General features: G+C 41.2%; 2 protein-coding genes across 3 annotated transcripts in view; both read left to right on the top strand.

Annotated features, from left to right (window-relative positions):
- The first annotated feature begins 362 nt into the window (after positions 1-362).
- LOC135236981 (myelin-associated glycoprotein-like) lies at positions 363-13,028 on the top strand. The gene is made up of 11 exons (XM_064303649.1): positions 363-422; positions 730-1,083; positions 1,366-1,677; positions 2,190-2,456; positions 3,384-3,653; positions 3,748-4,044; positions 4,562-4,655; positions 4,940-4,958; positions 5,066-5,137; positions 12,531-12,580; positions 12,888-13,028. Exons 1-10 carry the CDS (start codon positions 377-379, stop codon positions 12,540-12,542), a joined length of 1,743 nt encoding a protein of 580 aa, XP_064159719.1. The 5' UTR covers positions 363-376; the 3' UTR covers positions 12,543-12,580; positions 12,888-13,028.
- A 4,452-nt stretch (positions 13,029-17,480) lies between these two features.
- LOC135236951 (sialoadhesin-like) overlaps positions 17,481-26,380 on the top strand; it is a 24,878-nt gene continuing 15,978 nt past the window's right edge. The window contains exons 1-4 of one of the 2 annotated variants that reach the window (XM_064303592.1): positions 17,481-17,549; positions 24,198-24,247; positions 24,557-24,925; positions 25,210-25,521. In XM_064303592.1, coding sequence (XP_064159662.1) covers positions 17,500-17,549; positions 24,198-24,247; positions 24,557-24,925; positions 25,210-25,521 — 781 coding nt within the window. In that variant the 5' untranslated portion in view covers positions 17,481-17,499. Of the gene's footprint in view, positions 17,550-21,548; positions 21,801-24,197; positions 24,248-24,556; positions 24,926-25,209; positions 25,522-26,380 lie in introns of those variants that run through there. The other variant, XM_064303602.1, reaches the window with a different exon arrangement.

Raw genomic sequence — 26,380 nt, 5'->3', positions numbered from 1 at the left:
TCATGTGTTCCTTTCTTTGGCTTTGTCAGGACACTCAGTCACAACACATACCAGGCCATGTCATGTGCTTTCATTGATTTCTAGGATATATATTGGGCCAGGCGGTGCTGGACTACAGGCAATAGAAGAAGGGAACCGATTCCTGAACAAATGTAATGGTTTTATTGAAATATGCATTCTAAACTCTTCTGCAGTCTTTTGTCAATCATTGTGTTCTGTTCTGAGCATTAAGGCGCATTAAAGAATTATGTTTATGGCAAGATGTGTGGTTCATGGCACTCTGTAGGGCAGCCTACAATACATACAAATATTTAATAAAAAAAATAAAAGGGTGTCAGTGCTGTTTTCTAACTTCAGTTCCTCTGTTCATCAGATCATGATTGAAGCACAGAGGTTCATCCTCATTGGCTGCCTGCTGCAAGGTGGGTCATTAAAGGGGTGGGGTCTAACTCTATACTGGAAAGATGTACAGCGATCCAAAGGGATTACTGTAGATTATTATAGTATAAAAACATGATTTTTATATATAAATTTGTGGAGAATGGATGTGCTTTATATTAATTATAATTGCAGCTTTCAGTCAGTAAAACGTTTAGTGTTAAATATGAATAAAACATTCACACAGCAAAGTCTCGTGAGGTCTGTAAAGCTGCTGTTGTGTGTGTATAAAGCTGACCCACATCCCCATGTAACTGCTGTATTTACTGAAATGTGTTGTGTGTGTTGTAGGTGCCCTGGGCAGAGAGTGGGCAGTCTGGGTGCCTCAGAGTATAGAAGCTCTGAGTGGATCCTGTGTGCTGATTCCCTGCACATTTGATATAGAATCTGAATATGACAAAGATCTGACAGATGAGGCTAATGGACTATGGAAAAAAAGTAGCAATAAGGGTGACATCGTGTTTGATTCCATCAAAACTAACTACAAAATTAAAGGAAGATTAACTGGAAAATTGAAGGAGAAGAACTGCACCACAATCCTGGATCGCTTCCCTCCATCTTACAGTGATAAGTATTTCTTCAGATTGGAAGCCTTAAATAAACTCAAGTATGATTTTCCTACAGCTGTCATAATTAATGCACAAGGTACTGCATTTTCTGTTACGCCTTTTTCACTGTGTGCCATTGTGTTGATGCCGGGATTCTATGCTTTTAAAATTAGGTACCGGAGATAGAAATACTGTCCTCTATGAGAAATACACGTTGGATGTAAAATAAAGAATGAAAATGACTTGTCGTTAGATTTCACATGTAAATGCTGTTTGTTAGTTAGACACTGTTGTTGTGGTGATTAGTGTGTGCTCGGAATGCTGTGAGTCTCCAATCCTGAGACAGACAGTAACATCCTCATGTCTCCGTGTCTCCTAGACTATCCACCCAAACCCAACATAACCACAGAGAAGGTGGAGGTGAAGGAGGGAGCCTCTGTGAGCTTGAACTGTTCTGCTGCAGCACCCTGTCCTGAACTCCCCCCAAATCTGACATGGACCCCCAGGTTGAATGACAGTGTGGATCAACTGCAAGAGAATGAGGATCGAACCAAATCTGTGTCTTCTGTTCTGACCTTCACTGCTTCCCACCTCCACCATGGGAAGACAATCAATTGCAGTGCACTTTACACACTGCAACAAGGAGACATTCAGAAGACATCTGAGGCCAATCTGACTCTAAGAGTTCTATGTAAGAGAGCTGGATTTGAAAGTATTATTCTTAGCTTTTTTAAATCATTGATGAATAATAATAATAATAATAATAATAATAATAATAATAATAATAATAATAATAATTGCTTTGAGCTTTTTTCATGGTCAGTATGCTGTGCAGAATTATCACCATAATTGAATAATGACAATAAATACAATGATAAAAATAAAAATCATAAACAAGCAAATGTAAATTACCTGATGTTGTGCTCATCCGTTATAGCAGGGGAGGACAATCCTTTCTGAAAAATTCTGGTGTGGGTGCAGGTTTTTGTTTTATGCCAGCACTAATATATCTGATTCAAGACCTTGATTATTTCAATAATTAAATCAGGTGTTGTAATGCTGGGATAAAACTAAAACACAACGGACCTTTTCAGATAAGATTGGACACCCCTATTTTAAAGCACGCAACTGTTACACATCATCAGATTGTGTATAACTCCTCACAAACTAAGAAAATAAGATTTGTATTTTTATATCTCTTAGATCCTCCTAAGAACACCTCAGTGTCAGTCAGTCCCTCTGGTTCAGTGTTAGCGGGCAGCTCTGTGACTCTGACCTGCAGCAGTAATGCCAACCCAGCAGTGCAGAAATACACCTGGTATAAAGTGAATGGGACAGAGATGAACACTGTAGGAACTGGACAGAATCTCACCTTCACTGTGACTGAGTCTAGTGGCAGTGAACAGTACTACTGTGAAGCACAGAATGAACATGGCAAGGAGAACTCAACTGTACAACTGGAAGTTTATTGTAAGTTTGCCATCTTACTAATTATATGTTCATTAATTTTATTTTTTGCAAAATAAATTTGCTTTATATTTATTCCAATGTTATTACCACAGAAACATGAACATGTTTATTTTTTTCACACTGGAGTACCAATCCTGTTTACCATCGTTTAATATTTAATCACATCAGTTTTTTGAAAGTGGATTGATAGTTGATCATAACTGGAAAACATACAACAGAACTACAGATATAAATGCAATGTATTTTTTTCCATTAGACCCCAAGAACTGACTGGTTCTCCCTGGGGATAAAACAGGCAGAAAGAGCCTTTTTTGTGATAAATGGCTGGGTGGTAGTGTAGTATAGGGGTCAGTGACCTGGTCTTGTAAATTATAGGGTGCAGGTTTGATTCCCAGGTGGCACACTGCATTGTACTCTGAAGCAGTGTACTTACTGAACTGCGTCAGTATTTATTCAGTTATAGAAAACGATACTATTCAAAAAAATAAATAAATAAAACTAGTGTTAGTAGTTCTAGTTAAGCATTTCTATTTTTTTGAAAATATAAAATGTGTTGAACAGGTACGAACAAAGATTGAATATAATGGACTTTAATGCCAACTTCCCCTGAACAGTTCTTCATGTACAGTAATGCTTTTTTCCCTCTCCATAGTCTGTACATACTGTACATGTTGTATATAGTCTGTGACAACAATGTTTTGGCAGCATGGGTCTAGTTATGTAAAATCTATGTTTTTCCAGGGCAATTTTGATTGGGAGTTAGGAAAAAAATATCAAATGCATGAGTAGTTGCATTTGCACTCTGCTAAACTAAAAGTTAATTTCACTAAAAACAAAAAAGTTGTGTTTTGTAAATTGTTTATTTTACAATGACAACAGGGAGGTTTGCTATGTACCCTCATAAAAGACAAATTATTTTTCTTCCAGATCCTCCTAAGAACACCTCAGTGTCAGTCAGTCCCTCTGGTTCAGTGTTAGCGGGCAGCTCTGTGACTCTGACCTGCAGCAGTAATGCCAACCCAGCAATGAAAAAATACTCCTGGTATAAAGTGAATGGGACAGAGATGCACACTGTAGGAACTGGACAGAATCTCACCTTCACTGTGACTGAGTCTAGTGGCAGTGAACAGTACTGCTGTGAAGCACAGAATGAACATGGCAAGGACAACTCAGCAAATGTCCAACTAAACGTGATATGTATGTTCAGTGCATCTATTATATAATTGTATACATCGTATTATTGTTATATCTGTGCTACTGTGCTATTTGTAACTGTGAATCCTGTGTTCAGACATGCCTCAGATCTCTGGCTCTGGGAGCTGCAGCAGAACTGCAGCAGAGATCAGCTGCTCCTGTGAGAGCCGTGGGAATCCCTCTCCCAGAATGGAGTGGCATGTGTCTGGACTGCGGGTCACTAACTCTACTGAGAGAGTCATCAGGGAGGAGCAGCTGGGGAACACAGGCCTGAGGAGCTCCCTCACCATGCGCCAATCACAGGGAGACACGCCCACTCTCCTCTGCATCAGCACCAACACTCTCAGCTCCTCTAGCCTCCAGCTCCACCTCCCGTCTCCACAGCAACACTCAGGTATTTACATATATGGCTGTTCTAAAAACTTGACTTTTACCGTATGTCGTAAAGCCTAAATAGCACGGTTATAAATGTGATGTAACATCTATTATCACCATTCAAACAGCTCATTAAAGTGTTACCAACATTGTACTGCACACTGACTAATCCAGTGGAGATGTGTTGTTTATTTCACTATGGTTTACAATTCTGTAGGTTTCCAATTATGTCTATGATTTTGTTTCCACCTTATTTGACACAGTCCATGAACTTCCTTTATTCTGGTTTTGTATAAACTTGTACGAAGTTGTGTATCCAGAATCTGTAAGACCTGAATTTGATTAATTTAATTTTCTACTCAGGTCTACTCAGATTGTTATGAATAGTTTAAAATTAGGATATCCACTTCTTACCCAGATTATAAAACACCTTTTCAATGTTGGATATCTGTAAATGAGTGATGTCTGATGATATTTTTCATTAAGTCTTTTAGGCATGAATGATGTCCAACAGTCATGACTGTTTTTTTTTTCAGGATTACATTGCAATCCACTATTACATATTATAATCGTAGGACTGGTTTGTCTGTATATGCTGACTGTTGGATTCTGTATCCACAAAAATAAAAGGTACAGTCATCTTGATCCTGATGCTTTTTTGATTATGTTTTTTTATTATTATATCTTTAAGCTTAATTAAGTTTTGTCAATGAATGTACTGATTTGCATGGATGTAGCCAGTAATCCAGGGTCAATTGCTCTCTGATCAGATACTGAGAGGCAATTATGCTTTCAGTAAAAATGACTAAAATTAAAACTGTCCCATACAGTAAATGACTGAGGTCTGCAGAGACCTACTATATGAGCAGAGGCAATAACACATTCTCTCTCTACTCTGATTTTCACGTTTCCAGGTTGTCTAGAAGACTGAAGGTGAGTCTCACCATCCTTTCCTCCTCTTCCTTTTCTGAAACACTCATCTCAGCCTGATTTCACCTCTATTTTACATTCACACCATCTGTGTGTCTTTTCCTTTAAAGGGAGGGAGGGACGGGGACACATATGCCAGTCTGCAGCTCCCCAACATCAGCCCAGAATATGACATGCTGCAGGTGAGCAAGTGTGACACAGAGATATACACCAGGGGGCGCCACTAGGCTGAAGTGAAGAGAGGCGATTAAAAATTTGCATCTCGTCGGAGGATATGTGGCTTCACTGTTAATATTCAAAGAATGCATACATAATTGGACAATTTTTTTTTAATTTACAACTTCATACAGAGTTAATTTTGTAATAAAAAAGGGGTCTGTCTTTCCACATTTTCCTCTTGGTATGAACACTGCCCTGAGACTATGTCATTTCATGCACCAAGGTGTTGCTTTAAATAACCATGAACCTGCGTGTGTGTGTGTGTGTGTGTGTGTGTGTGTGTGTGTGTGTGTGTTCGTGTGTGGGTGTGTGTGTGTGTGTGTGTGTTCGTGTGTGTGTGTGTGTGTGTGTGTGTGTGTGTGTGTGTGTGTGTGTGTGTGTGTGTGTGTGTTCGTGTGTGGGTGTGTGTGTGTGTGTGTGTAACTACAGGTAAAAAAAACAAGTATCATAAAGACACTGTGACTTCACAAGAAGAGGACAATGACTACCAGAACCTTTGAAATGGAAACTAAGACCAGTTTCTGCGTCTCATTAAAAATATAAGCACGTCGTGTTTCCTTAAAACCTGTTGTCTGAAGAAAATAACCACTGAATGTGGAGTGTCACCTTTCTGTATTTGTCCACAGGGCATTTTTACGTGAGGAGATGTTCATTTTGTTTCTTGGAGATAAGAACTTTGATGCATCTTTATTTTTCATCCTCTTTACACAATCATTTTTGCTCACTCTACTTTACTGACCCTGTTTTGATTTAATGACTGTTGTGCACCTTTGCATTTCACATACATTAGGCAGTTATGGAGAACACGAAAATGTTTCATTCTGTTCCTCAAATGGAATATAAAAAAGGAAAAATAAATTGAAAAATCAAAAAAACATGCAGACGCATGTGTACTGTTGCATGGTAATTGTAAACCTCACTTTTCCTGTTTCTTATTTCGACGTGAGGACTGTCTGTGTGAAGGAAGTATTTCAACCATCAATCACAGTGCATGATAGAGCAGTTTTAAAACATGTTGCTTCCTGTTTTAGACCCGTGTTTCTCAGCCTTGGTATTGGGAACCCACGGTGCCTGTTGGTTTTTCTTCTAGCCACTACACACAAGCTTATACTGTAATGGGCTGGTAATTATTCTTAATTAGATACTTAATTGCACTTAATTAGACTTTTTTTCCCTATTGTCTATTAAAGGACAACTTCACCTTTTAAAGCTACGGTATTCCAGAAATGGCATTGTATGCCCTTTAAAAAATAAATGTCCCATATTCACATCCCAGGAATTTAAGTTGGTCAGACCAAGATATGCTTTCATGTACTGCGCCGTGCGTGCTATTTGACAAATAATTCCAGCTAAATTACATTACATTACAGGCATTTAGCAGATGCTCTTAGCCAGAGCGACTTGCACAACTTTTACATATCATTTTTATAGCTGGATATATACTGAAGCAATTTCGGTTAAGTACCTTGCTCAAGGGTACAACGGCAGTGTCCTACCCGTGAATCGAACCTGCGACCTTTCGGTTACAAGCCCAGTTCCTTACCCACTGTGTTACACTCCGTCCCTAAATGAGGTTCCATTTTCCTTTGATTCACTTACAAACTGTCCGGTGAAATCAGCCGGTTGTCCGGTTTGTTGAGAGCAGAGGTGGGTAACCCGGCTTCAAAGAGTTAAAATACTGACCACGTATTTGCTCCACCAACATGAACTAAACCAGCCGATCACAATAATTAGTTCTCCTATCATGCTGAAGAGTTATGCTAATTAGAATCAGCTGGTTTAGTGCATGGTGATGGAGCAAATACATGGTCAGTCTTTTTACTCTTTGAAGCCAGGTTACCCACCTCTGGTTGAGCTGTGAAAACCTGAAAACATCCGTTGAAAACGAATGGAGCTTGTTGTCCGCAAACGGCAAAAAGTCAAACCTGCATTGTGTCCATTTAACCACACAATTATGGTTAAGTTGAACACATTTTCATCAAACTTTATTGATAAAAACTTTACTTTTGCTTTCACAACAAACCTGCGTGCACAGTGGGTCTACAGGCCCAGGACTGTAAAACACTGACATAGACTAAAAAATGTGAAGTATTTCAATTTATTGGTGGTCATGCATGTTCAGAACCACTTGAAAAGTATTTAAGTGCTAAAAATTGAGGTGTTAGGTGAGGGAAGGGAAAGAGATATCTCTTTTTATATATTCTGTTGTATTTTCTGTAATTTTCAGAAAATATTATGTTTGGGTGGGCATTGATGTAGCATGTGTTTGAATAAGAACTATTGAATATATTACAACCTTCTGTCTCTCTATGATTTATCTGACGGACTGTGCTTTCTGTCAACATGTATCAGATAAATGTAGATAATGAAGATTTTCAGGGTCGATTGCAATGTGTGCAGCAGCAGTTTGAACTGCGAAAGCTATCTGAATCTGGAAGTAAGGATTAGCTTTTCCCATTGTGAGGCAGTTCTGCTAAGCACCCAGCAATTGACCATAAAAGTCTATTTATAATTGGTTACTTCTGATTTGTTGAACAACATACTGTAAATCAGCATTGTATTAGCTAAAATAATTATACATCCATCTATAATAATAATAATAATAAGCTAATATTATACAATGTTTTTGTATCATTTTACATTACATTACAGGCATTTGGCAGACGCTCTTATCCAGAGCGACGTACAACAAAGTGTATAACCATAACCAGGAACAAGTATGTCGAAAACCCTAGAGAGAAGTACCGTTCCAAGTGCAGGGAGCACCCGCATAGTTTACCTTGGACCCTGAAGGTTAAACTGATTAACACTAACACAAACGAGAACAGCAACAACGCAGTCTATGCAAAAATATAAGCAGTAGTTAAGACAATTGCATTAACTAAGTCACCTACAAAACAGCTACCTAGTTGCAACCCTAAGCTTACAGTCAATTAAGAGATTACAGGGAGGTAGGGAGGGATGGGGAGATGTGCAGCCTGAAGAGGTGAGTCTTCAGTCGTCGCTTGAAGTGGGACAGTGTCTCAGCTGTTCTGACCCTCCACAGGGAGGTCATTCCACCATCGTGGGGCCAGAACAGACAGGAGACGTGTTCGGGAAGGGCAGGTGCGAAGAGGGGCAGGTGCCAGGCGTCCTGAAGTAGTGGAACGGAGGGGTCTGGTTGGCATGTAGGGTTTGAAGATCTTGTGGAGGTATGCTGGGGCTGATCCCTTGACTGCCTGGTATGCTAGGACCAATGTTTTAAATTTGATGCAAGCTATAACAGGCAGCCAGTGAAGGGTGGTGAGCAGGAGAGTGACGTGGGAGTGTCTGGGGAGGTTGAAGACCAGACAAGCTGCAGCATTCTGAATGAGTTGCAGGGGTCTGATGGCAGATGCCGGTAGTCCAGCCAGAAGAGGGTTGCAGTAGTCCAGGCGGGATAGTACCATTGCTTGGACCAGGAGCTGGGTTGAGTAGGTGGTGAGAAAGGGGCGGATTCTCCGGATGTTATACAGGAAAAATCTGCACGCCCGGCTTACTGCTGCGATGTTCTTGGAGAGGGACAACCTGTTGTCCATCACCACTCCGAGATTCTTGGCACAGGGTGATGATGTCACTAAGGTGTCCCCTAGGGAAATGGAAAAATCGAGGAGGGGAGAGGTTAGAGCAGGAATAAAGATTAGCTCCGTCTTCCTGGGTTGAGCTTTAGGTGGTGATTGTCCATCCAGCTCAGGATGTCCCTCAGGCAAGCGGAGATGCGGGCAGGCACCTGTGTGTCCGATGGGGAGAAGGAGAGAATGTTGTGTGTCGTCAGCATAACAGTGGTAGAATAAGCCATGGGCAGAGATTACAGGGCAAGGGATCTGGTGTATAAGGAGAAGAGAAGGGGACCGAGGACTGAGCCCTGGGGAACTCCGGTGGCAAGGGGACGGGGCGGCGATACTTTACCCGCCCAGGCAACCTGGAAGGAACGGTCGGAGAGGTAAGATTTAAGCAGATCCCTGTTGCTGCCAGGGAGGACAGGAGGATGGAGTACTCCACAGTGTCAAATGCAGCGGAGAGGTCTAGAGGAATCAGGACAGAGGCAAGGGAGGCTGCTCGTGCGGCATGGAGTGACTCACTGACCGAGAGGAGTACAGTCTCTGTCGAGTGGCCAGGCCTGAAGTCAGGCTGGTGGGGGTCAAGCAGGTTATTATGAGAGAAGAAAGCAGAGAGTTGGTTAGATGCAGCACGTTCAAGTGTTTTGGATAGAAAAGGGAGGAGAGATACGGCGGTAGTTCTGGTTGACTACGACTACGTGGGCTTCTCAGCGGGTGATGTGGGCTCTTTAGATGGGAACATCCAGAAGATGGAGGAGTTCCAAGGAGGTGACAAAGGAGGATGCTGGTGTGATTGCCTGGAGGATATGAGGATGGTCAGGGCAGGTGGTGGCGTGGAGGCAGGAGCTGTGAACTTCAGAGTCTGTAAGAGAGAAAATGTGGAGAAACAGGGCGGAGCGCAGGGCGAGGCGCAGGCGAGAGGCGGAGCGCAGGGCAGAGGGCAGAGGTGCAGAGGCAAGAGCTGCGGATGTCTGTGATCTTTCGAAAGTCATCTGCGGAAGGAAGACTGGGTAGGAGTGGCACGCTGAGGAGAGAAGAAAATAGAGAACAGTTGATGAGGGTTAGAATGGAGTTATGAATTTAGTCTGATATAAATTTGCCTTAGCGGCAGTGACAGCAGAATAAAACTCTGTCAGGAGAGACTGATAGGCTGAAAGGTCAGAGGTCCTGATTGCCCACTTCCTCTCAGCAGCGGAGGCTGGCCCTGGAGGTGCGTAGGATGTCAGACATCCATGGACTGGGAGGGGATGAACGTGCTGGCCTAGGGACAAGAGGACATAGGGAGTCAAGTGCTGAAGAGTGAGATGAAGTTAGGGTGGAGGATGCAGAGTTAGTGGGGAGCTTGGAGAATGATTGAAAAGGGGGGAGGGAAGCAGTCACTCTGGGAGCGAGAGAAGAGGGTGAGAGGGAGCGGAGGTTACAGCGGACAGTGACAGTGGGGGTGGGAGGAGGAGAGGGAGGATGGGGAGCGAGAGGGAGGGAGAAGGAGATGAAGTGATGGTCAGACGTATGCAGGGGGGTAACCGTGAGATTGGAGCTGGAGAAGTTCCTCAGGAAGATCTAGTCTAGGCAGTTGCCTGCCTTGTGGGTTGGGGGAGAGTGTTGTAGGGAGAGGTCGAAGGAGTGGAGTAGTGGTAGGAAGGCAGCAGACTGGGAGGCCACCTCCCAGGACGATCAGCGGGGTGCCATCCTCAGGGAAGGAGCTGAGCAGGGTGTCTAGCTCATCCAGGAAGCTTCCCAGGGGCCAAGGGGGACGATAAATAACAACAATATAGAGGTTATTTATAGTTTTATTCTTTTTGTATTAGTAATATTTTCCAGAGGCTAAAACTGTAGCATTGAATACTGTAGAACCAGAAAGTGTAGAATTACTTATGCATCAAAAGACATTCTGCATGTACATTGGAGGGCTTTACTTTACGTGTGTCACTTAGCAGTGTTGCCATAGTAACTGTAGTAGATTTCTGATTGGTTAAGAGTGTTATATTGACTGTTGTGCAGTAGCTCCTTATTTGTCCATTCTCCTTTTGATGTTTCTCTGCTGATTGTTTGTGTTTTGGACATTAATGCTACTTTACTTATTCTAATTTAACTGTAAATGCAGACTGTTACTGTTTTATGAAGTCAAAGTAGCTTGATCATCAGAGCAGCAATTGTAAGACACATTCTACATTTTTGGCATGTTTGTGTTGCACATGTCACACATTTTCTGTGAACAAAAATATTCACAGCATCACGTTCCGAGCATGATTCAGGAAAGGCCACATATGAGAAGTTCCTCTTTTGTGTGCATTTATACTTGTGCTCTGCAGGCTGAGGGTCAGTTTGCAGTGGAGACAGACTGGATATTCTTCTGTTCTACAGTAAGTACATTTCTACCACTTAGCTTATCTCATACAGGCATTTTAAAGTGTGTGTCAAAATAGACATTATATGCACTGCAATATGAATTAGCCTTTTGACTTTTTGCCATTTTAATCCAAAGTCATTTTGCCGTGTGGACTGAAATTGAAAGTAATTTGTGCTTGGTCACATTTGAGTTAACAATTACATAACACAAATACAATTTTTAACAAATAGCAATATTGTAAATATATGCACATACAATGTAATGTATTGATAAATTCAATACCATTTAAAGCTATGGACTATGTAAGAACAATGAAACACCATTCTTAACAGTGACTGTTGGGTAGGGTGGGGTCACAGTGTTTGTGCAGTACCAGGAAGTCACACTTGCAAACAGCTTCAGTATAAGGGCAATACTGGAAACACGCTTTTGTAGTTTGAAGAGGTCTGATGCTTTGGCCCTATAGGTCTGAGTTTTCACATGTTCATGGTTTTATCGTTTATGAAAGTATCTTTAAAAAGATTTAAAAGTATCACAAGCAATTAACCAATTGAATTATATGGAATTGGAACCACTCCAGCCAAATTATAATCCAGGATACATGCTAAAATATTCATTTTTTCATTTTAAAATGAAATATTTGGAGGAGGGCAAATGATTAGTCTCCCAAGCCTTATTTATATATCGATAAATGCTTTTTGCTTTAAAAGTAAAATTAAACTTCGCAAACATTCATGAACTCAACGTGTTAATTTTCAATTTCATTGTGTTGTACATGTATGGTCTATTTATCTTTATTAAAGATTACTGATTCAAAAAAAAAAATTTAAGAAAACGATCCTTATTCTTATAATTTTCTCGTTCTTTATTTTATTCTCAACAAAACCCATTGCCCATTGTGAAGATGTCATGCCTTTGGGGAAAATAAAGGAAAAATATTTGAATTTTTTTTTTGTGTGCGTTTGGAGAAAGTCTTAGAAACTCAGAGGAGTGTTGACATGTCCAGTGTGTAAGGGCTGAATGACTGTGGCCGTGTTGTCTTCTTTTCTTGAGCTCATGTGTTCCTTTCTTTGGCTCTGACAGGACACTCAGTCACAACACATAACAGCCTATTTCATGTGGTTTCATTGATTTCTAGGATATATATTGGGCCAGGCGGTGCTGGACTACAGGCAACAGAAGAAGGGAACCAATTCCTGAACAAATGTAATTGTTTTATTGAAATATGCATTCTAAACTCTTCTGCAGTCATTTGTCCATCAATTATGTTCTGTTTTGAGCATCAAGGCGGATTAAAGATTTATGTTTATGGCAAGATGTGTGATTCATGGCACTCTGTAGGGCAGCCTACAATACATACAAATGATTAATAAAAAAAATAAAAGGGTGTCAGTGCTGTTTTCTAACTTCAGTTCCTCTGCTCCTCAGAGTCATGATTGAAGCAGAGAGGTTCATCCTCATTGGCTGCCTGCTGCAAGGTGGGTCATTAAAGGGGTGGGGTCTAACTCTATACTGGAAAGATGTACAGCGATCCAAAGGGATGACTGTAGATTATTATGGTATAAAAACATGATTTTTATATATAAATTTGTGGAAAATGGATGTGTTTTATATTAATTATAATTGCAGCTTTCAATCAGTAAAACGTTTAGTGTTAAATATGAATAAAACATTCACACAGCAAAGTCTTGTGAGGTCTGTAAAGCTGCTGTTGTGTGTGTATAAAGCTGACCCAAATCCCCATATAGGTCCTGTATTTACTGAGATGCGTTGTGTGTGTTGCAGGAGCCCTGGGCAATGAGTGGGCAATCTGGATGCCTCAGAGTATAGAAGCTCTGAGTGGATCCTGTGTGCTGATTCCCTGCGGATTTGATATAAAACCTCAATATGACAAAGATCTGACAGCTGCGGCTAAAGGACTCTGGAGAAAACGTGGAACTGACGGCGAAATCATGTTTGATTCCAACAAAACTGAGAACAAAATTAAAGGAAAATTAATTGGAGAACTGAAAACGAAAAACTGCACCACAATCCTGGATCCCTTCCCTCCATCTTACAGTGATAATTATTACTTCAGATTGGAAACCTTCGATAAACTCAAGTATAATTTTCCAACACCCGTCAAAATTAATACACAAGGTACTGAATTTGTTGTTATGCCTTTTTCACTATGAGCCGTGTTGATGTTGATATGCTTTCAAAATTAGGTGCCAAAAATATAAGTTCTGTCCATTATGAGAAATGCACCTTGGATATAAATAAAGAATGAAAATGACTTGTCTTTAGATTTCACATGTAAATACTGTGTTAGTTAGACACTGTTAATGTGGTGATTAGTGTGTGCTCTGAGTGCTGTGAGTCTCCAATCCTGAGACAGACAGTAACCTGTCCTCATGTCTCCATGCCTTCTAGACTCTCCACCCAAACCAAACATAACCCCAGAGAGGGTGGAGGTGATGGAGGAGACCTCTGTGAGTTTGAGCTGCTCTGCTGCAGCCCCCTGTCCCGAACTCCCCCCAAATCTGACATGGACCCCCAGGCTGAATGACAGTGTGGATCAACTGCAAGAGAAAAAGGATAAAACCAAATCTGTGTCTTCTGTTCTGACCTTCACTGCTTCCCACCTCCACCATGGGCAGAAGATCATCTGCAGGGCACTTTACACTCTGCAACAAGGAGACATTCAGAAGTCATCTGAGGCCAATCTGACTCTCAGTGTTCTGTGTAAGAGAGCTGGATTTGAAAGTATTATTCTTAGCTTTTGTAAATCATTGAATAATAATAATAATAATAATAATAATAATAATAATAATAATAATAATAATAATAATTGCTTTGAGCTTTTTTCATGGTCAATATGCTGTGCAGAATTATCACCATGATTGAATAATGACAATAAATACAATGATAAAAATAAAAATCATAAACAAGCACATGTAAATTACCTGATGTTGTGCTCATCCATTATAGCAGGGGAGGACAATCCTTTCTGAAAAATTCTGGTGTGGGTGCAGGTTTTTGTTTTATGCCAGCACTAATGCACCTGATTTAAGACCTAGATTAGTTAAATAATTAAATCAGGTGTTGTAATGCTGGGATAGAACTAAAACACAACGGACCTTTTCAGATAAGATTGGACACCCCTATTTTAAAGCACGCAACCGTTACACATCATCAGATTGTGTATAACTCCTCACAAACTAAGAAAAGAAGTTTTGTATTTTTATATCTCTTAGATCCTCCTAAGAACACCTCAGTGTCAGTCAGTCCCTCTGGTTCAGTGTTAGAGGGCAGCTCTGTGACTCTGACCTGCAGCAGTAATGCCAACCCAGCAGTGCAGAGATACACCTGGTATAAAGTGAATGGGACAGAGATAAACACTGTAGGAACTGGAAAGAATCTCACCTCCACTGTGACCGAGTCCAGTGGCAGTGAACAGTACTACTGTGAAGCACAGAATGAACATGGCAAGGAGAACTCAACTATACAACTGGAAGTTGATTGTAAGTTTGCCATCCTACTAATTATATGTTCATTACTTTTATTTTTTGCAAATAAATTTGCTTTATTTTTATTCTGGTATTACCACAGAAACATTGCATTCGTATATTTTTTTCACACTGGAGTACCAGGAAATCCTGTTTACCATCTTTTAATATTTAATCACATCAGTTTTTTGAACGTGGATTGAGAGTTGATCATAACTGAAAAACATATAACAGAACTACAGATATAAATGCAATGTATTTTTTTTTCCATTAGACCCCAAGAACTGACTGGTTCTCATTGGGGATAAAACAGGCAGAAAGAGCCTTTTTTGTGATAAATGGCTGGGTGGTAGTGTAGTATAGGGGTCAGTGACCTGGTCTTGTAAATTATAGGGTGCAGGTTTGAATCCCAGGTGGCACACTGCATTGTACTCTGAAGCAGTGTACTTACTGAACTGTGTCAGTATTTATTCAGTTATAGAAAACGATACTATTCAAAAAAATAAATAAATAAAACTAGTGTTAGTAGTTCTAGTTAAGCATTTCTCCTCAATGCCCTTTTATATAAAATATAAAATGTGTTGAACAGGTACGAACGAAGATTGAATATAATGGACTTTAATGCCAACTTCCCCTGATCAGTTCTTCATGTACAGTAATGCTTTTTTCCCTCTCCATAGTCTGTACATACTGTACATGTTGTATATAGTCTGTGACAACAATGTTTTGGCAGCATGGGTCTAGTTATGTAAAATCAATGTGTTTCCAGGGCAATTTTTATCGGGAGTTAGGAAAAAAATATCAAATGCATGAGTAGTTGCATTTGCACTCTACTAAACTAAAAGTTAATTTTACTAAAAAAAATAAAGTTGTGTTTTGTAAATTGTTTATTTTACAAAGACAATAGGGAGGTTTGCTATGTACCCTCATAAAAGACAAATTATTTTTCTTCCAGATCCTCCTAAGAACACCTCAGTGTCAGTCAGTCCCTCTCGTTCAGTGGTAGCGGGCAGTTCTGTGACTCTGACCTGCAGCAGTAATGCCAAACCAGCAGTGCAGAACTACACCTGGTATAAAGTGAATGGGACAGAGATGCACACTGTAGGAACTGGACAGGATCTCACCTTCACTGTGACTGAGTCCAGTGGCAGTGAACAGTACTACTGTGAAGCACAGAATGAACATGGCAAGGACAACTCAGCAAATGACCAACTAAACTTGATATGTATGTTCAGTGCATCGATTATATAATTGTATAAATCATATTATTGTTATACGTGTGCAACTGTGCTGTTTGTAACTGTGGACCCTGTGTTCAGACATGCCTCAGATCTCTGGCTCTGGGAGCTGCAGCAGAACTGCAAGAGAGATCAGCTGCTCCTGTGAGAGCCGTGGGAATCCCTCTCCCAGCATGGAGTGGCATGTGTCTGGACTGCGGGTCACTAACTCTACTGAGAGGGTCATCAGGGAGGAGCAACTGGGGAACACAGGCCTGAGGAGCTCCCTCACCATACGCCAATCACAGGGAGACACGCCCACTCTCCTCTGCGTCAGCACCAACACTCTCGGCTCCTCCAGCCTCCAGCTCCACCTCCCGTCTCTGCAGCAACACTCAGGTATTTACATATATGGCTTTCTATAATTGTGTACTTTTACTGTATGCCATAAAGCCTACACAACATTGTTATAAACATGATGTAACACCTGTTATTACTATTTACAACAGCTCATTAAAGACTTGCTAACTATTTACTTTTTACTCCACCCTTACTAATCCTGTGGAGGTGCGTTGTTTATTTTTTATGGTTTGCAGGCAGTAGGTTTCCAATTCTGTGTAAGATATGTTTCTACTTTTTTCTATCCTGCCTTCCGAGGTGGAGATTTTTCAAAATTCTGGTTTCTCTGTCTTCCTGTGGACAAGAAAAACGGAGCTTTATGACAACGCTGACGTCATGACCTCAACTCGCGCATCAGTTACCATGGCAATTGGTGTATTGCGCATGCGGCAATCGTTTTAGCGTTCTCCTGTGGACGGAGATATTTTTTAAATGCCGCTCGTGTGGATAGGTTTTTTCTTTTAACGGAGGGGGAAAAAACTATGTTTTAAGAAAAATCCGTATATGTGTGGACAGGGCCTAAAATGTGGGGAAAATTTTTACATTTTACTTTTCATAAACACTCTCACTGTTGGATTAATGTAAACAAGAGAAGTCTGTTCATGTCTTTCAATATATTTTTAGGCATAAATTAAGTTCTACATCATGACTGGTTTTTTTTCAGGAGTACAATGCAGTTGTCTGCTGTTATATGTTATCATAGCAGGACTGATTTGTCTGAATGTATTGACAATTGGATTCAGTATCTTCAAAATGAAAAGGTGAGTATATCTTTTCAATTTGATCTTTTATTTATTAAATGTTGACAAAATATACCTTTGTCATAATAGTTTTAAAACAAATTATAAGTTTTTACTGTACCTCGTTTTAGCAGATTTTTCAACTGAAAACCAATTTGCAATCACAACCTGAAAAATCAAAGTGGATGAGAATGCAAGTGTTGCCAGTCATTGAAATCATATAGTAGTATAGAGTATTATAGAGAGTATTATAGTTACAAAAAGGCAATTATTCTTTCAGTAAATGTCACTAAAATTAAAACCATCCTTTACAGTATATGACTGAGGTCTGCAGAGGCATATTGTATGAGCAGAGGCAATAACACATACTCTCTCTACTCTGATTTTCATGTCTCCAGTTTGTCTAGAAAACTGAAGGTGAGTCTCACCATCCTTTCCTCCTCTTCCACTTCTGAAACACTCTATATGCAGCTCAGCCTGATTTCACCTCTATTTTACATTCACACCATCTGTGCGTCTTTTCCTTTAAAGGGAGGGAGGGACGGGGACACATATGCCAGTCTGCAGCTCCCCAACATCAGCCCAGAATATGACGTGCTGCAGGTGAGCAAGTGTGACACAGAGATATACACCAGGGGGCGCCACTAGGCTGAAGTGAAGAGAGGCGATTAAAAATTTGCATCTCGTCGGAGGATATGTGGCTTCACTCTTAATAATCAATGAATGCATACATAATTGGACAAATTTTTTTAAATTTACAATTTCATACAGAGTTAATTTTGTAATAAAAAAGGGGTCTGTCTTTCCACATTTTCCTCTTGGTATGAACACTGCCCTGAGACTATGTCATTTCATGCACTAAGGTGTTGCTTTAAATAACCATGAACCTGCATGTGTGTGTGTGTGTGTGTGTTTGTGTGTGGGTGTGTGTGTGTTGTGTGTGTAACTACAGGTAAAAAAACAAGTATCATAAAGACACTGTGACTTCACAAGAAGAGGACAATGACTACCAGAACCTTTGAAATGGAAACTGAGACCAGTTGCTGTGTCTCATTAAAAATATAAGCACGTTGTGTTTCCTTAAAACCTGTTGTCTGAAGAAAATAACCACTGAATGTGGAGTGTCACCTTTCTGTATTTGTCCACAAGGCATTTATATGTGAGGAGATGTTCATTTTGTTTCTTGGAGAAAAGAACTTTGATGCATCTTTATTTTTCATCCTCTTCACACAATCATTTTTGCTCACTGTACTTTACTGACCCTGTCCCTGTTCTGATTTAATGACTGTTGTGCACCTTCGTATTTCACATACATTAGGCAGTTATGGAGAACATGAAAATGTTTCATTCTATTCCTCAAATGGAATATAAAAAAGGAAAAATAAATTGAAAAACAAAAAAACATGCAGACCCATGTGTACTGTTGCATGGTAATTGTAAACCTCACTTTTGCTGTTTCTTATTTCGATGGGAGGACTGTCTGTGTGAAGGAAGTATTTTAACCATTAACCACAGTGCATGATAGAGCAGTTTTAAAACATGTTGCTTCCTGTTTTAGACCCCTGTTTCTCAGCCTTGGTCTTGGGAACCCTGTTGGTTTTTCTTCTAGCCACTACACACAAGCTTATACTGTAACGGGCTGGTAATTATTCTTAATTAGATACTTAATTGCACTTAATTAGACTTTTTTTCCCCCTATTGTCTATTAAAGGACAACTTCACCTTTTAAAGCTACAGTATATCAGAAATAGCAATGTATGCCCTAAAAAAATAATTGTCCCATATTCACATCCCAGGAATTTAAATTAGTCAGACCAAGATATGCTTTCATGTACTGCGCCATGTGTGCTATTTGACAAATAATTCCAGCTGAATGAGGTTCCATTTTCCTTTGATTCACTTACATACTGACAGGTGAAATCAGCTGGGGTCCGGTTTGTTGAGACCAGAGGTGGGTAACCCGGCTTCAAAGAGTAAAAAGACTGACCACGTATTTGCTCCACCAACATGAACTAAACCAGCCGATCACAATAATTAGTTCTCCTATCATGCTGAAGAGTTATGCTAATTAGAATCAGCTGGTTTAGTGCATGGTGATGGAGCAAATACATGGTCAGTCCTTTTACTCTTTGAAGCCGGGTTACCCACCTTACCCAGTGACGTGGGAGTGTCTGGGGAGGTTGAAGACCAGACAAGCTGCAGCATTCTGAATGAGTTGCAGGGGTCTGATGGCAGATGCCGGTAGTCCAGCCAGAAGAGGGTTGCAGTAGTCCAGGCGGGATAGTACCATTGCTTGGACCAGGAGCTGGGTTGAGTAGGTGGTAAGAAAGGGGCGGATTCTCCGGATGTTATACAGGAAAAATCTGCACGCCCGGCTTACTGCTGCGATGTTCTTGGAGAGGGACAACCTGTTGTCCATCACCATTCTGAGATTCTTGGCACAGTGTGATGATGTCACTAAGGTGTCCCCTAGGGAAATGGAAAAATCAAGGAGGGGAGAGGTTAGAGCAGGAATAAAGATTAGCTCCGTCTTCCCGGGTTGAGCTTTAGGTGGTGATTGTCCATCCAGCTCTGGATGTCCCTCAAGCAAGCGGAGTTGCGGGCAGGGACCTGTGTGTCCGATGGGGAGAAGGAGAGAAAGAGTTGTGTGTCGTCAGCATAACAGTGGTAGAACAAGCCATGGGCAGAGATTACAGGGCCAAGGGATCTGGTGTATAAGGAGAAGAGAAGGGGACCGAGGACTAAGCCCTGGGGAACTCCGGTGGCGAGGGGACGGGGCGGCGATACTTTACCCGCCCAGGCAACCTGGAAGGAACGGTCGGAGAGGTAAGATTCAATCCAGTCCAGGACTGTGCCGCAGATCCCTGTTGCTGCCAGGGAGGACAGGAGGATGGAGTGCTCCACAGTGTCGAATGCAGCGGAGAGGTCTAGAAGAATCAGGACAGAGGCGAGGGAGGCTGCTCGTGCGGCATGGAGTGACTCACTGACCGAGAGGAGTGCTGTCTCTGTCGAGTGGCCAGGCCTGAAGCCAGACTGGTGGGGGTCAAGCAGGTTATTATGAGAGAAGAAAGCAGAGAGTTGATTAGATGCAGCATGTTCAAGTGTTTTGGATAGAAAAGGGAGGAGAGATACCGGGCGGTAGTTCTGGATGACTGACGAATCTAGCGTGGGCTTCTTCAGCAGCGGGGTGATGTGGGCCCTCTTGAAGGATGAGGGGAAACATCCAGAAGATAGGGAGGAGTTCACAAGGGAGGTGACAAAAGGGAGGATGTCTGGTGTGATTGCCTGGAGGAGAGATGAGGGGATAGGGTCGAGTGTGCAGGTGGTAGGGCGGTGGGAGAGCAGGAGCTGTGAAACTTCAGAGTCTGTAAGGAGAGAAAATGTGGAGAAACAGGGGGCGGAGGGCGCAGGGGGGCGGAGGGCGCAGGGGGCGCAGAGGGGGCGGAGGGCGCAGGGGGCGCAGAGGGGGCAGAGGGTGCAGAGGGGGCAAAGGAGCTGCGGATGTCTGTGATCTTTTCGTAAAGTCATCTGCAGTGAAGGAAGACTGGGGTGAGGGAGGTGGCACGCTGAGGAGAGAGGAGAAAATAGAGAACAGTTGATGAGGGTTAGAAATGGAGTTATGAATTTTAGTCTGATAGAAATTTGCTTTAGCGGCAGTGACAGCAGAATAAAACTCTGTCAGGAGAGACTGATAGGCTGAAAGGTCAGATGGGTCCCTGGATTTGCCCCACTTCCTCTCAACAGCGCGGAGGCTGGCCCTGGAGGTGCGTAGGATGTCAGACATCCATGGACTGGGAGGGGATGAACGTGCTGGCCTAGGGACAAGAGGACATAGGGAGTCAAGTGCTGAAGAGAGAGATGAAGTTAGGGTGGAGAATGCAGAGTTAGTGGGGAGCTTGGAGAATTACTGAAAAGGGGGGAGGGAAGCAGTCACTCTGGGAGCGAGAGAAGAGGGTGAGAGGGAGCGGAGGTTACAGCAGACAGTGACAGTGGGGGTGGGAGGAGAGGGAGAAGGGGATGAAGTGATGGTCAGACGTATGCAGGGGGGTAACCGTGAGATTGGAGCTGGAGCAGTTCCTCAGGAAGATCTAGTCTAGGCGGTTGCCTGCCTTGTGGGTTGGGGGAGAGTGTTGTAGGGAGAGGTCGAAGGAGTGGAGTAGTGGTAGGAAGGCAGCAGACTGGGAGGCCACCTCCCAGGACGATCAGCGGGGTGCCGTCCTCAGGGAAGGAGCTGAGCATGGTGTCTAGCTCATCCAGGAAGCTTCCCAGGGGCCAAGGGGGACGATAAATAACAACAATATAGAGGTTATTTATAGTTTTATTCTTTTTGTATTAGTAATATTTTCCAGAGGCTAAAACTGTAGCATTGAATACTGCATGAATAAATTGTAGAATTACTTATGCATCAAAAGACATTCTGCATGTACATTGGAGGGCTTTACTTTACGTGTGTCACTTAGCAGTGTTGCCATAGTAACTGTAGTAGATTTCTGATTGGTTAAGAGTGTTATATTGACTGTTGTGCAGTAGCTCCTCATTCTCCTTTTGATGTTTCTCTGCTGAATGTTTGTATTCTAATTTAACTGTAAATGCAGACTGTTACTGTTTTATGAAGTCAAAGTAGCTTGATCATCAGAGCAGCAATTGTAAGACACATTCAACATTTTTGGCATGTTTGTGTTGCACACGTCACACATTTTCTGTGAACAAAAATATTCACAGCATCACGTTCCGAGCATGATTCAGGAAAGGCCACATATGAGAAGTTCCTCTTTTGTGTGCATTTAAACTTGTGCTCTACAGGCTGAGGGTCAGTGTGCAGTGGAGACAGACTGGATATTCTTCTGGTCTACAGTAAGTACATTTCTACCACTTAGCTTATCTCATACAGGCATTTTAAAGTGTGTGTCAAAATCGACATATGCACTGCAATATGAATTAGCCTTTTGACTTTTTGCCATTTTAACCAAAATCATTTTGCCGTGTGGACTGAAATTTAAAGTAATTTATGCTTGGTCACATTAGAGTTAACAATTACATAACACAAATACAATTCTTGACAAATAGCAGTCTTGTAAATACATGCACATACAGTATAATGTATTGATAAATTCAATACCATTTAAAGCTATGGACTATGTAAGAACAATGAAACACCATTCTTAACAGTGACTGTTGGGTAGGATTGGGTCACAGTGTTTGTGCAGTACCAGGAAGTCACACTTACACAGAACATCACATACTGAATCTGTTTGCAAGGACCCACACGCAGACCAGGGACGTTGTCTTTATTCAGTCAGAGGATCGAAACCAGGTAATCAGAGAGAGTACGGTGCCGAATCGAGTTTCCAAAAGAATAGTGAAAAAACAGGCGAAAAGTCAAAAAACAGGAGATCGGAGTGGCGAAGGTACAAAGGGACAGGCAAAAGAGAAATCAAGGCAAAGCGAAGGTCAAACCAGAAGCAAACAAAACCAAAAGGGGCAGGCAAACTCGAAGTCGTACAAAGGGGTGTCGCAGGAATCTCGATAGACAAAGGCTTACTAACAATCGGCACAATGAATTCGATCAACGTTCTGACGCTGAACTGGTGGAAAAGACTGACATTTATACACTGGGGAAGGTAACAATCAAGGAGGGGTTAAGTGAGTGAGGGCGGAGTAACAAACAACATCCAGGTGAAGAACATTAGGATAACTAATAAAATGACAGGGGACTGACAAAACGCGGACTGGAATCACATAGACAACAATGATAATAGACGGCCTGGGTTAAGCAGGTAAAACGCGTGCAGAGAGAGAGAGGTGCAGTCAGAGCAAGAGACAGGTGCAGGCAATTGCAGAACTCAGTGTTAGAGCAGGCTAGAAAGAAAAGGGGCGGAGCTACAGCGCAGCATGGAAAAAGGGGAGACTGGTTAATGTATTAGTATAGTGATCTAAACTATCAAAAACCCAAAACTAGTGTGTGTTAGTCCATTAGTAATATTCACATGTTAGTATATTAATGAGGTTAGTACTTTACAATCTATAAATTAGTAAGGATTAGTAGAAATTAGTAAACTAGAAATAAGTAGGAAGTAAGTAAAAACGAGACTGGAAGGAAGGGGGGGAAACCACGAAAACCCGGAACCACCCGAATAGTGAAATCACACAAGTACAGGGGAGTGAAGCAGCTCAGGGAACACAGACACAGAGACAGTACTGGGGAGACAAGTGACTGGGATTTACAGACTACAACACAGTATAAGGGCAATACTGGAAACACGCTTTTGTAGTTTGAAGAAGTCTGATCCTTTGGCCCTATAGGTCTGAGTTGTCACATGTTCATGGTTATATCGTTTATGAAAGTATCTTTAAAAAGATTTAAAAGTATCACAAGCAATTAACCAATTGAATAATATGGAATTGGAACCACACCAGCCAAATTATAATCCAGGATACATGCTAAAATATTCTTTTTTTTTTCATTTTAAAATGAAATATTCAGAGGAGGACAAATGATTAGTCTCCCAAGCCATATTTATATATCGATAAGTGCTTTTTGCTTTAAAAGTAAAATTAAACTTCGCAAACATTCATGAACTCAACATGGCTAAAACAGAGTTTTAAGATTGTGTTCATTTTCCATTTCATTGTGTTGAACATGTATGGTCTATTTATCTTTATTAAAGATTACTGATTCAAAAAAGAAAAAAAAAATTAAGAAAACGATCCTTATTCTTATAATTTTCATGTTTTTTAGTTTCATACTCAACAATACCCATTGTGAAGATGTCATGCCTTTGGGGAAAAAAAGGAAAAATATTTGAAAATATTTTTTTTTTTCTGTGCGTTCCGAGAAAGTCTTAGATACTCAGAGGAGTGTTGAAATGTCCAGTGTGTAAGGGCTGAATGACCGTGGCCATCTTGTGTTCTTATCTTGAGCTCATGAGTTCCTTTCTTTGGCTCTGTCAGGACACTCAGTCAAAACACATAACAGCCTATTTCATGTGCTTTCATTGATTTCTAGAATAAATATTGGGCCAGGCGGTGCTGGACTACAGGCAACAGAAGAAGGGAACTAAACTCTTCTGCAGTCATGTCCATCAATTATGTTCTGTTTTGAGCATCAAGGCATATTAAAGAATTATGTTTAGGGCAAGATGTGTGGTTCATGCCAGTCTGTAGGGCAGCCTACAATACATACAAATGATTAATTAAAAAAATAAAAGGGTGTCAGTGCTGTTTTCTAACTTCAGTTCCTCTGCTCCTCAGAGTCATGATTGAAGCACAGAGGTTCATCCTCATTGGCTGCCTGCTGCAAGGTGGGTCATTAAAGGGGTGGGGTCTAACTCTATACTGGAGAGATGTACAGCAATCCAAAGGGATGACTGTAGATTATTATGGTATAAAAACATGATTTTTATATATAAATTTGTGGAGAATGGATGTGCTTTATATTCATTATAATTGCAGCTTTCAGTCAGTAAAACGTTTATTGTATTAAATATGAATAAAACATTCACACAGCAAAGTCTCGTGAGGTCTGTAAAGGTGCTGTTGTGTGTGTATAAAGCTGACCCAAATCCCCATATAGCTGCTGTATTTACAGATATGTGCTGTGTGTGTTGTAGGTGCCCTGGGGAGAGAGTTTTCAATCCAGATGCCTAAGAGCATAGAAGCTCTGAGTGGATCCTGTGTGCTGATTCCCTGCAGATTTGATATAGAACCTCAATATGACAAAGATCTGACAGCTGAGGCTAAAGGACTGTGGAGAATAAGAGAACCCGACGGTAGAACCGTGTTTGATTCCAGCAGAACTGAGACAGCAACTGAACAGAATGAAATTAAAGGAAGATTAATTGGGAAACTGGAGGAGAAGAACTGCACCACAATCCTGGATCACTTCACTACATCTTCCAGTAATGATTATTTCTTCAGAGTGGAAAGCTCAAATAAACTCAAGTTTACTTTTCGTAAAGGTGTCAAAATTAATGCACAAGGTACTGCATTTGCTGTTATGCCTTTTTCACTGTGTGTCATTGTGTTGACGCCGGGATTCTATGCTTTTAAAAATAGGTACCGGAGATAGAAATACTGTCCTCTATGAGAAATACACGTTGAATATTAAATAAAGAATGAAAATGACTTGTCTTTAGATTTCACATGTAAATGCTGTTCGTTAGTTAGACACTGTTGATGTGGTGATTAGTGTGTGCTCTGAATGCTGTGTCTCTCTAATCCTGAAACAGACTGTAACCCGTCCTCATCTCTCCATGTCTCCTAGACTATCCACTCAAACCCAAGTTAACCCCAGAGAGGGTGGATGTGATGGAGGGGGCCTCCGTGAGTTTGAGCTGCTTTGTTGCAGCCCCCTGTCCCGAACTCCCCCCAAGTCTGACATGGACCCCCAGGCTGAGTGACAGTGTGGATCAACTGCAAGAGAATGAGGATCGAACCAAATTTGTGTCTTCTGTTCTGACTTTCACTGCTTCCCACCTCCACCATGGGCAGAAGATCACCTGCAGTGCACTTTACACACTGCAACAAGGAGACATTCAGAAGACATCTGAGGCCAGTCTGACTCTCAGAGTTCTGTGTAAGAGAGCTGGATTTGAAAGTATTATTCTTAGCTTTTTTAAATCATTGATGGATAATAATAATAATAATAATAATAATTGCTTTGAGCTTTTTTCATGGTCAGTATGCTGTGCAGAATTATCACCATAATTGAATAATGACAATAAATACAATGATAAAAATAAAAATCATAAACAAGCAAATGTAAATTACCTGATGTTGTGCTCATCCATTATAGCAGGGGAGGACAATCCTTTCTGAACAATTCTGGTGTGGGTGCAGGTTTTTGTTTTATCCCAGCACTAATACACCTGATTTAAGACCTTGATTATGTCAATAATTAAATCAGGTGTTGTAATGCTGGGATAAAACTAAAACACAATGGACCTTTTCAGATAAGATTGGACACCCCTATTTTAAAGCACGCAACTGTTACTCATCATCAGATTGTGTATAACTCCTCACAAACTAAGAAAATAAGATTTGTATTTTTATATCTCTTAGATTCTCCTAAGAACACCTCAGTGTCAGTCAGTCCCTCTGGATCAGTGTTAGCGGGCAGCTCTGTGACTCTGACCTGCAGCAGTAAAGCCAACCCAGCAGTGAAAAAATACACCTGGTATAAAGTGAATGGGACAAAGATAAACACCGTAGGAACTGGACAGAATCTCACCTTCACTGTGACTGAGTCCGGTGGCAGTGAACAGTACTACTGTGAAGCACAGAATGAACATAGCAAGGACAACTCAGCAAATGTCCAACTAAACGTGATATGTATGTTCAGTGTATCTATTATATAATTGTATAAATCATATTATTGTTATATGTGGGCAGCTGTGCTGTTTGTAACTGTGGATCCTGTGTTCAGACATGCCTCA

Source organism: Anguilla rostrata, chromosome 1 (genome assembly GCF_018555375.3).
Source record: "Anguilla rostrata isolate EN2019 chromosome 1, ASM1855537v3, whole genome shotgun sequence".
Taxonomy (NCBI): Eukaryota; Metazoa; Chordata; class Actinopteri; order Anguilliformes; family Anguillidae; genus Anguilla; species Anguilla rostrata.
Note: the sequence above shows the minus strand (reverse complement) of the source record. Positions and strands in the feature narration are given on the sequence as shown.

Coding starts and splice junctions, on each gene's coding strand:
- LOC135236981 (XM_064303649.1), top strand. CDS start 377: ATGATTGAAGCACAGAGGTTCATCCTCATTGGCTGCCTGCTGCAAG. Junction 423..729: donor CATTGGCTGCCTGCTGCAAG/GTGGGTCATTAA, acceptor TGTGTGTTGTAG/GTGCCCTGGGCAGAGAGTGG. Junction 1,084..1,365: donor TGTCATAATTAATGCACAAG/GTACTGCATTTT, acceptor CGTGTCTCCTAG/ACTATCCACCCAAACCCAAC.